This window comes from Barbus barbus (genome assembly GCF_936440315.1).
Source record: "Barbus barbus genome assembly, chromosome: 42".
NCBI lineage: Eukaryota > Metazoa > Chordata > Actinopteri > Cypriniformes > Cyprinidae > Barbus > Barbus barbus.
The window spans coordinates 17,570,827-17,582,447 of record NC_136720.1 but is presented as its reverse complement, the minus strand read 5'-3'; the positions used below and the strand labels follow the sequence as shown (position 1 = coordinate 17,582,447).

Genomic DNA, 11,621 nt, shown 5'->3' with positions numbered 1-11,621 from the left:
TTTGCAAATAGTTGGTGTAACTACATAAAACAATGTATTGAAATGTGACCAAAAACAAACAATACTCAAGGACATAAACAAATGTCAAAGATAACATGCGTGTGAATTACCATCTCGACAAAAATTCCATAGAAAAACGTATGTTTTTATATAGTCTCCGACAATATTGGGTAATTTACATGTGCTCTGAAAGCGCATTCCTGCTAATCCTATGCTAACCTCCGAAGTTACAAAAAATACCGTGCCCACACCAAGCGAAATGACCCACCACGCAGTCATTTTCGCCGCGCGCACCTCTGCGAGTATAAACCAAGCTTTAAGTGGTGACAGTCGCACGTAGCGGTGACAGGTCGAATGACAGCCGATATGTGAAGACACCAGGTCGAGTGACGGGTTCCTATGGCCGTGCCGGGTCCCGTGAAATGCGCGCATGGCCGTGCCGGGTCGGTTGCCATGCGCATATAACAGTGAAAGATCGAGTGCCATGCGCACGTAGCGGTGACATGTGGAGTGGCAGCTGCCAGTGCCATGCGCACGTAGCGGTGACATGTGGAGTGGCATATGCCCGTGGCACGGAAAGATTTTACTCCCTCTCAAAATTTACGCAGTCTTCAAGCAAGGAATATGCGCATGCGTGGAAAGAAATCCCGCGAAGATCGATGGCTTCTAGTACATCTCTATCTGTTCTTGGCAAGTAAGTATTATTTAAAACTGCATTATATTACGTATTTTAAGATTAAATTTATTCAAGAAATGTAATTTCATTAGATGATTGTGTTGTCATCACTTAATTTCGTGCTTTTGAAAAGTTTAGAGTGTTCTTGAGATAGCTTTGTTAAAGGAGCGCCATATAAGCTAACGTTAGGCTACGTTGCAAAATATTTAACCAGTTTAAACGTCAAGTTTCAAATAAATACGGGCAAAATTCGAGAATATGTTGTGTGTTATTTTGTTTGCTTGTGCATTGCTCTTCGAAAAAAAAAAGTATGTTGTGTCCTCGAATTAAAAATACGTGAAGAGGTTTTCCTTCCCTCATTTTATATAAATCGTAAGTAATCCCTCCATTCTTTAATTAATTTACGAAATTGTGCGTTCTGTTTATTAATAGGTCCCTTCTTTATTCAATGGTGTCCACTTAAATGTAAATGACTTAAAAAAAAAAAAGACGAGTGAAAGATTACTACAGTATGGACACGATTTACTAAATTAACGTGGTTTAATGGAAGGAAATGGCGTGGAGATCTTGTACGGTCATGTTTTTATGAGTTTGATCTGATTTGGATCAATAAAGTGTTGACGTTTCATTGAGTTTTTTTTTTATTATTATTATTTCCCACTTTTTGTGTGATCTCATTCTAAAGACTAATCTCCTTCTGCATGGCTGGCTGAAGAGCCAGAAAAAAAAAAGTACAACTCAAAGATAGCCATCTTTTCTACAGTGTGTAAAAATTCCTTGTTCGTTTAATCAAAATTAGTGACATACATTATGTGAAATGCAAATACTAATCAACTTTTACTTAAAAATTGTATGCTGTTGACTTATTTCTTTTATCTGTTTTCTTAATTGCAGAATATTTCTCATGTGCATCCAGTCCTTTGTTCTGTCTTTGCTGTAACCTGGTTGAAAGGGGCAGAAGGGAGAGACCGAATGGAAGGAATTGTCTGTATGTCCACACAGGGGTGCAGTTCATATTTTTCTCTTGATTTAAGCATTTAAATATGAACTGATGAGGTTGTTGTGCAAAAAATGCAACTTTACTTCATTGAAAAGATCAGAACTTTTAAAACATTACCGACTAAAGCACTGGCACAGCACACAAAACTGCTCAATTCCTTGCCCATACACAGATTGTCCTTGTTGCTTCAGGACCTGGAGTTCCCTGCACTCTCATTTGTCTAGAGATCACAGAGAATCATTGGACTCTACACAGACCCTGTCATTTAGGTGTCTTGTTTGTAATGCAGTAAGTAACCATTCAGAAAAACAATACTTTGAGCACATTCGAGGTCATCTAAAAAAGTATGAAACAGTGACCTGTGTTTTCAATAATTGTGAGTACAGAACAAATATATATTCAACTTTTGCATCTCATAAAAGCAGGAAGCATACTCCTCACTCACTTGAACATTTCAAACCATCCATACTTCAAAAGTACACTTGTCAAACACCTGAAGATACTCAATTGACTGTTGATGAAAGTAACTTATGTGAACCTTTTGTTGAGGAAGAACAAGATTTTGTCAGAATAATCAACAATAAGTTGGGTTGCCTTTTTCTTAAATTAGAAAGTGTTTTCAACGTTTCTAACAAGTGCATTGATGAAATAATAGATGAATTACAATTTATAACATCAACTGCTTCAAGTCCAGTTATCAAACAGATTATTGAAACGACTTTAAAAAGTAATGGTTGCAGTGTTGATGAGTCAGTAGTCTCGAACTTGGTGGAAAATCTTACCTCCCTTAATCCACTAAATGCAGCCCTCGGGGTGGATGGACCTTTCAAGACCTCATACAAAAGAGAGAGATTTCTGAAGGAACAATTCTCTATTGTTGAACCAGTAGAGTACATACTAGATGAAAAAAGAACATTCCAGTATGTTCCCATTTTGCAATTGTTGCCACAGATTTTAGCTAAGAAGGATGAGGCATTCCGGAATGCACAAAGCTCTAAAGGTACTTATGAATCCTTTTGTGATGGTTCACATTTCAAAGAAAATTTATTTTTGTCTGGAGATGTAAGAATCCCTCTTATACTCTACATTGATGATTTCGAGGTGTGTAATCCCCTCGGGACATCTCGGAAAAAACACAAAGTTACTGCCGTCTACTGGGTGTTGGGAAACATTCACAGTGTATCGCGCTCCTCATTGACATCCATCTATCTGGCTGTGCTTTGTAAAGCAAATGACGCTAAGACATATGGATATTCTTGTGTACTTGAACCATTGTTGACTGATCTCAAACGTTTGGAGCAAGATGGTGTTTTTGTGTCCTCTTTGGGGAGATTTATCAAGGGCACAGTGTTCTGCGTGATTGCTGACAATCTTGGTGCTCATGCAGTTGGAGGTTTTCTTGAGAGCTTTTCCGGGTCACACATCTGCAGATTTTGTACTGCGGAACGGTCCCAGTTCCAAGAGTTAGAGGTCAGATCTGGTGCATTTTCTCTACGAAATAAAGAAGACCATGAAACGCATGTACAAACAGCTTTAAGGACTGGAACTCATTGCTTGGGAGTGAAAGGCCAGTGTCCAATCACTGACAGTCTAAATCACTTTCATGTAGTATCAGGGTATCCTCCTGATGTGCTTCATGACTTGCTTGAGGGAGTTGTGCCAGTTGAATTGGCGCTGTGCTTGGATGTATTGATCAGGAAAAAGTATTTCACTCTTGCTGAGCTCAACCATCAAATCAAAACCTTCCCATACAAATGGAGTGACAGAACAAACTCACCTCAAGTTGTTGCACCAAACTTTGTGTCTAAAACCAGCATTGGTGGCAACGCCCACGAAAACTGGTGTTTATTGAGGTTGCTGTCACTAATGGTTGGACACAAAATACCAGAAGATGAGAAGGCATGGCAGTTGATAATGTGTCTTAAAGATGTTGTTGATCTTGCTCTGTCACCTGTCTTTTCTGATGCAAGCATCGGTTTTCTTGATAGCAAGATATCTGAACATCGACACAGGTTCCGTGAACTTTTTCCACAACAGAGGCTGCTCCCGAAAGAACACTTTCTTGAGCACTATCCTCAGCTCATTAAACAGTTTGGACCCCTTGTGGCATTGTGGACAATGAGGTTCGAGGCCAAACATCGCTTCTTCAAAAGGGTTCTTCGGCAAACTGGTTGCTTTAGAAATGTTTTGTTGTCTCTGGCAAGGAAGCATCAAGCAATGATTGCATTCCATTTGTATGACTCTGAAGATCCAAGGCCTGCCATTTCAGTGACAAAAATGTCTAAAGTGCCACTTGAAGTGTTACATGAAGGAATAAAAGAGACTGTGACAAAACAGTTCCCTAATGCCACTGCAGTGCACATGACAAATAAGGTTGACTACCTAGGCACAGACTACACTGTAGGAATGATGTTAGCATTTGGATCAACTGGAGGATTGCCGGACTTTGCAGAAATTGTTCAAATGGTGGTTGTTCAAGATGAACTCAGCTTTGTTGTCAGGCTGCAAAGTACCTGGTACATTGAACATCTCAGGGTTTTCATGTTAGAACCCACTCACAATATTAAAATTCTCCACCAAGCCCAGCTCACAGATGTTTATCCACTAGCAGCTTACACCAGAGGACGACACTTGATGGTGTCTCTAAAACACTACATTTGCATTGATTAAAATGGTATGCACCTACTTTATATTACATACAAGTCCTTTTCATTAGTGTAAAAAAAAACAAAAAAAACCCTGCATTTTTTAGTAAGAGTGTGCTTGTGTTATTGTTTGTTAATGGTGATGCGATTGTAATGAAGAATGCCTGCTTGTGTATGTGTCTGTATAGGTATGTGATTGTGTGCAGGTGTATGACCGTGTGTGAAGTGAATGAGAGAGTCACTGTCATAAAGTTGAACTAATACACTTTTTTAATTTTCTTTTAGATTGTGAAATATCAACAATGTCCTCACCTTGCCCAGCTGTACTACGAATAATTCTACAGGACCATGACATACGAAAGTTGTTCCTTCCATCTGGGATTCCGAACACAGTCAATGAACTTCTGACAACTGTAAAAGACACTTTTCAGTTGGATGGAGATTACGGTCTCATGTACATGGACACAGATTTTGGTCAGTTTTTTACTCTGACCTCTACTGACGACATTAAGAACAAGGACTCAGTCAAAATTGTAAAAAAATTGGAAGATCCAGTCATTCTGACACTGACACCTGTTTGTGACTCTGATATCTTATCAGTTCCAAAGGATTGGGACCAACATTCTACAGGTGACCAAGCCTCAACCAGTTCTAGGGAAACAGTGCTATCAGCACCAGCACCAGCTAAGGCTCGCTTGGAAAAGTGGCCTGAAACATTTGAAGTTCCAGAGTTTTCCTTCGATATTGACAGAGTTCTCCAAGCTGGAAATCAATCATATTTTGAAAATGATACTCTCCTTCAGAATCATACTGTAAAATCTGACATCTTACAAAAGCTTGCTGAATCAATATTCAAATACACGGCATATCCCACAACTCTGCAGATACAGTCCGTCATAGAGGCTCTGCTACGAAAGTATCCATGCTTAAAGGAACCGGGATGTTTTTCAGGGATGCATGGCTGGCAACAAAGTCTCAAATACAAAATGGGCAACTATCGTGCAAAATTAAGAAACCGAGAGCTAGCCTACCCTGAGCTTGTGGTTAACACATTGAAAAAGAAGCTGCCAAGTGAGAGATTTCCAAGCAAAAATGTCAAAAAACCAAAAAAAGCAGAACTGAACTATCTACCGCCACACCCTAACGGGGAATCCATTGAGACTTTAGAAAATGAGCGACAAGCTTTGCTGGACGAAGTCAAAAAGAAAGACAATCAAAGAGTGGTAGGAGAGAAAATGTCTAAAACTTTTTCTTACAGGCGGCATGAAGTTGTTAATCTAAGCCCACCAATTAAAGATTTCCTGCAGAGATGGCATGCCTTATTCTCAGAAGCTCAGGTAAGTTAAGCCAGTTATATTATTGTAGATATCATATTTTAATTGTTTGCTGTTGATATAAGAAATCTTTTGTGTGTGGATTATTTAATTCTTTACAGATAAAGGAGGAATTCCGAAGAATTACGGCTGTGCCCCTGGAGCAAACCTTTATGTCCAAACTAGACGGCTACACGCCGAAACTCTTAGAGCTTTTAAAAGCTAAGGGAGGTCTTGCAGGAGTCAAGATACGGTCAACACTCAGTGCATTGATTCTGGTAAGAAACCAGTACCTGTATGAACCAGTTAAACATTCTGCAATGTTAATTTGTGTATTGGCTACTATAATTTTGTATATCATCATTCACAAATCCTGCTCGACCACACCCATTCCTGTACATCTATCTGTATTTCTGTCTGTTGTACTTAGTGAAACCATTGAAACAGTTTTAAAGAATTAAAAGTTTTAATACTATTTAACAATTTAAGAAAAAGTCTTATAAAATGAGATTTCTTTTATTCAGTATTGATTATTAGCAATACATTTCTTCACAGGGACATACCATTGAGAAAAGACGAGATGGCTTGATCCGCAGTCTCATTGAATATCTTGGAGAGGGGGCAGAGAATCTTTTCAAAGACGGCAATGTAAGTCCCAGACATGTTATGCTAAACATTTCTATCCAGTCTGTAAAACTGTCCTGACCATTTTTTTAACTGTTTCTACAACAATATAGCTTATGATGTTATTAACACTCTAAATTTGATTTTCCCCATCATCCTCCTGGAATGCATAAGGTTGGCAGTCAAGAAGGCTTCACAGAAGATGTCATGATGATTCTTGTCCATGGAAACGGAGACGGAGAGCCAGTGGTTTCCATTGTTCTTGAAGGAAACAAGGCTCTAAGTAAATGTGAAAATACTGCTAAAGCTTGTGCACTCCTGATGGGACTGATTTATGCCTTAAATCTACAGTATCCCTCAAAGCTCAAATACACATTTGAGGTTTTCCAGAAACTGTTTCTGGAGCTTGATGGACTTAAGCTCTCTCCTAAAGTTCAGTCCTTAAAAAACAAGCTGCTTGGTTGACATGTTTCTGTACTCTGGATGTCCTTAGGCCTTTATCTGCGTTGTTGACTACCCTCGAGAAAACCTGTTCCCTCATATATCCAAAATGTTCATTGTGTTTAACCTTTCCATTTACATTTGTATTAGTTGCATGTACAATTCTTCTGTTGTATTGCAACAACAGAATTAATGTGGGTTACCCTCATTTGATAAAAGTTTTGAATAAATAATTTTACATTTTACAAATTTCTGAATTTTTGTTTCAGGTTTTTGGTTAGTTTAAAAACTTTTTTCAAAATGCACTTTGGCAAGGAGTTTTCTTTTTTTTTGCTTTGGGGTCAGGGGTTAGTAAACAGGTTTTATTTGTAACTGCAGCCTGTGGTCATGGTTTGATACTGAGATTAAAGCTGTCATATCTATGCATAAAACTGCTTATGTTGGAGTTTTAATAAGTGTTTAATATGTCATTGAATATGGATGTTTATCATTGCTCAAGCTGCCTTAAAGTGATCTTAAGCATCAAAGATTTCTGTAAGTGCTTGATAATTCTTGCATTGTTTTTTCTTCCAAATAAAAGACTCTTAACTACACATTTTTGGGGTGGGGGTCAGGGTCTTAGTTAACAGGTTTTATTTGTAACTGCAGTCTGTTAGTCATGTTTTGATACTGAGATTAAGAAGCTGTCATATCTATGCAAAAAACTGCTAATGTTGGAGTTTTAATGTGTTTAATATGTTATTGAAAGCAGATGTTTCTCATTGCTCAAGCTGTTTAAACTATTGCAAAGTGATCTTAAGCATCATAGGTTTCAGCGCTTGTTACTTCTTGCATTATTTCTTCCTAATAAAAGACTCTTAATTACACATTGTCATGGTATTATTTTGTCACACACATTACAACAGTAAAATTTAATTTAAATTAATTGCCAGCACTGCATAAAATAAGTAAAATGTATTTAAAAGAACAATTGGTTTTACTTAATTATATTAATTACATCAGATTTGTAAGTAAAAATTACTAAATAAAATTTAACAGGTCAAGTTACATGTACTCATTCAGTTTGTTAATTTTACTTAACTTAGTTAAGTAGATTTACTTAATTTCCATATGTGTGAAATTTACTTGAAAAACATTCGTGCAAAAACTTGCCAAAGAAAAATTGAGTAAATTCTACTTATTGTTTTTTTTTGTGTTAGTTTACATGTGTTAGCTTTGATTAAATTTATTTGCAAAAGCATTGCTAGCAAATACAATTTTTTTAAATGTACTGTTTTTATTATATGAGAAATCAGATAAAAAAAAATATTGATGACTCTTCTATCCTCAGACTATAGGGTTGGGCAAAGTTACTTTTAAAAGTATTGCATTACAATATTTTAATGGAAAGTAATTAATTACATTAATTTTGCGTTACTTTTTGTCACCAGAGCTGGGCTTCCTTATTTGTTTTTTAATAAAAAAGTTATATTTTTGATAACTGTAAAGGCCCTTTTACACCAAAAGTGCAATTAATAAGCCTCAGGTTGAAGCAAGTGCCTCTTCCTCTGCACCTCACTCTCAATTTCTCTCAACACAGGGACAGGAGAGGAGTCAGCCTTCTCATATAATCACGACTTGCCTAAAATAAAATCTCTAGATATACTAAAACAGTTCAAGTATTTAACAATGTTTAAACGTTAAACCTGCGCTATAATAATAATGTATTAATAGCATTAAGATGTATTTATTTACACAGTTTAATGTATCTCAGAGGGGACATGCATTTAAACTGCAGTTACAGATGCATAAATAGACCTAATGTTGTGTTTTTAACATAAAACATCAATACTGATATTTGAAATAATTTAAACCATGAAATAAATAGTCAAAATGTGAAATTAAAACCGCTAGTAGGTGACAGCAAAGACTTTGGTGACAGAAAGTGACCATTAATGAGTGAGTCATTGAGATTCAACCGATTCATTCAAACGGCTGATTCATTCAGGAACAGAGCATTTGACTGTGTTAATGAGTGAATCACTGAATCATTTATTCAACCGATTCATTCAAACGGCTGATTCATTCAGGAACAGAGCATTTGACTGTGTTAATGAGTGAATCACTGAATCATTTATTCAACCGATTCGTTCAAAAAGCGGAGTTATTCAATAAGTACACAGTCCATTGCTCAGAGACGCAAAACAGTGCTGTGATCTTTGTTTTGAACTATTTTTGTTGGCAAAATTTAGCAAAAACAAGCAATAAGTCTAAAATGTAAGTCACTGCTTTACTGAACTTATATGAAATGATTATTAAATGTGTTCATGCTGATATCTGCAGAAAAACTGTACTCTTTGTGTGATATAGATATAGTCCAGGTGATATGTGCAATATTTAGAAGTTAACTATATTATATAAATATAAAAATCATACAGAAGCATTTTTGTGTCTACAACTTAGAATGCCTGGAATTATGAGTTTTAATACATTAATAAAATTAACGTGCGTGCACTCTGTGTGTGATTTGATGATATAGCCTACTTGATAATGTCAGATCACACATCATTACAACAGCACTTACCCTATTATTGCAGAAGATATACTGTATATCACACACCCCAGACGCGACTTTGAGTGGAAAATGAATCATCCGCGATTGTGCGCGCACTTGTTTGCACCGTTTGCAGATGAGCAAAGCTGTTCTAACTTGACCAGACCATTGATTCTCAAACCTGCTTTCCAGCAGTCTGTGTTCTTCTGACTATTTTGTTGAAAGTAAGGAATATGCTTCGGGGAAATGTATCGGAGTAAAAGTTGGCTGAAATATAAAAACTTAAGTAGGCTACAGATACTCCCAAAAAATACTTTAGTACTGTAACAAAGTATTATTACTGTGTGTGTGTGTGTGTGTGTGAGAGAGAGAGAGAGAGAGAGAGACAGAGCGAGAGAGAGAGAGAGAGAGAGAGAGAGAGAGAGAGAGAGAGAGAGAGAAAGAGAGAGAGCCCAAAAGGGGAGTTGTAAAGATGTGATTGGGTCAGCCCAATGTCAATTAAGAAAATAACCAATGGGCTGCTGATTAAATGTCTCATGGGCCGGTCTGTCTGGGGAAAAAATCCTAAACCGACTTTTTTGACAAATACATTAAACAGCCGCAAAGACCACAGCGCCGTCAACTATTTAGGCAGAAAAACTATAGGCTGCTTAAGAGTTTTATGGGCCGATCAGACAAATATGGTATGAGAAGATGTATAGGCCCGGCCCAAAAAGTACGTCGGCCCAGCGGGAAAATGCCCAGTCTGCCAGATGGCCAGTCCGCCCCTGCCCCTATTTTGCTTGGAGCATCTGAGCGTTAATGCCTCCAGAAGGAGGATGCCATTATGGGAGGGCTATGGGCATGCTTTTCTGCTTCCATCACACATCAATGCCTCCATGAGGTAACATAATTGGGACATTATTTCCTGAAAAAGCCTTGGATAATCTTAGGCAATAGCATCAAGATTTATTTCAGTGCAAGGAGATGTTTCTCCGCAATGACAGGAGGTCTCTCTCTATCATTTCAGTTCAATGTCTTTCCAAAACACACAAACACATGATCATGCTCCCGCTCTCATGACACCTACTGGAGCCTTGTCCCACTGCAATCAAATGACAGTTTGAACTCCGTACATACTCCAAAAAAATATATCTAATTCTTAAAGAAAACTCACATCAAATTCAATTTCTTGACATGACAGTTTTCTCATAGAATTTAGTTTTCTGCATAGCAATTATGTATCACTGACATGTTTAAAATCTCAATCTAGTGGGCTCTTTAAAAGAAATGAAATAGAAATTCACTCACTTTATGAGTCTTGAATGAAATTGCTTTATTTCTCCTCTCATCTGTGCTTTTGCATGCAGACACACACGCGCTATTTTCTTTTTATTTCCTTTCTATGCCTTTGCCACCTGGTGTCCATCCAAGAGTCATTTTCCACACAGCTGTTGAGGGTATTCTGAGAAATCATAACTGATTTCATGGTGAATTGATTTGTTGTTGTGCTTCAAAATAAACTGACAGATTGAAAAGCATGAAATCAAAGCCAGATATTTATATATAATTTACCATTATTCAGTGAAAATTTAAACATATTTTATCTATACAATTGCATTTACATTACACACAGTGACTATTTCGGCTGCTTTTTTTATCTTCAGTTATTCTGTGATTCATATATTTGTGTGCATGTGGAGGCGCAAAGGTGCATTTCACTGCCCTGCACCGCCAACAGTGCGATGATTGTAATCCTAATTATATTTGACCTCCTGTCTACTACGGAGTCAAAAACAATGTGCAGTGAATCTAACCATAACCGACTCAGAGAAAAAGACAAAAGACATTGTAATGCTGAATGCAGATTTTGGGATTGTGAGAGTGGGTCAGACAATGCTGGAAGGCAGTCTTCTGCAAAAACATCATCCAAATACGTCTAAGGCAAAAGTCATTTTGGCATAACAAAATATTCTGCATTAGTCTGCATATACTGCATGGGACAAAATGATGACAATTGCATAAGTCTCTCTATCTATTCATTCCTATTTCATGGTTTTACTAAGAGCATATCAGAGCAAAAAATGAGAGAGGTGTGCTGCACTCCTCTTTGTGAACAGGGTAGGCTTTGAGTGTAGACACACTGAAGGACAGCATGAATGTATCATAGAGTGTTCACCTAACTCCAGAAGTCAAACCTGTCTTAGGGAGTACAGAGTAAGGGATAATTGCTAGTGTTTTCTCTCTTTTTCTCTTTCTCTAACTCTTTTATGCACCAGGTCATTTCAGTGATTGAAATGAAATAATAGACACCCATTTATTTAATGTTTCACTAGAGGTTCTAGACAATATATCATTTGCAAAATACCATTGCTTTTTGGAGTACATAGTCATCAAGTGACCTCTCATT

General features: G+C 37.3%; 1 protein-coding gene across 1 annotated transcript; it reads left to right on the top strand.

The window, feature by feature from the left end:
* The first annotated feature begins 477 nt into the window (after positions 1 to 477).
* On the top strand, positions 478 to 7,564 carry LOC306861224 (sterile alpha motif domain-containing protein 3-like). The gene is made up of 6 exons (XM_079403371.1): positions 478 to 694; positions 1,571 to 1,664; positions 4,607 to 5,658; positions 5,757 to 5,912; positions 6,190 to 6,282; positions 6,433 to 7,564. The coding sequence occupies exons 2-6, from the start codon at positions 1,649 to 1,651 to the stop codon at positions 6,721 to 6,723; spliced, it is 1,608 nt and encodes a 535-aa protein (XP_079259497.1). The 5' UTR covers positions 478 to 694; positions 1,571 to 1,648; the 3' UTR covers positions 6,724 to 7,564.
* Positions 7,565 to 11,621: the final 4,057 nt, after the last annotated feature.

Excerpts from the sequence above, each read along its gene's own strand:
- LOC306861224 (XM_079403371.1), top strand. Across the intron at positions 5,659-5,756 it reads CCTTATTCTCAGAAGCTCAG|ATAAAGGAGGAATTCCGAAG; the intron begins GTAAGTTAAGCC and ends AATTCTTTACAG. Across the intron at positions 5,913-6,189 it reads CACTCAGTGCATTGATTCTG|GGACATACCATTGAGAAAAG; the intron begins GTAAGAAACCAG and ends ATTTCTTCACAG.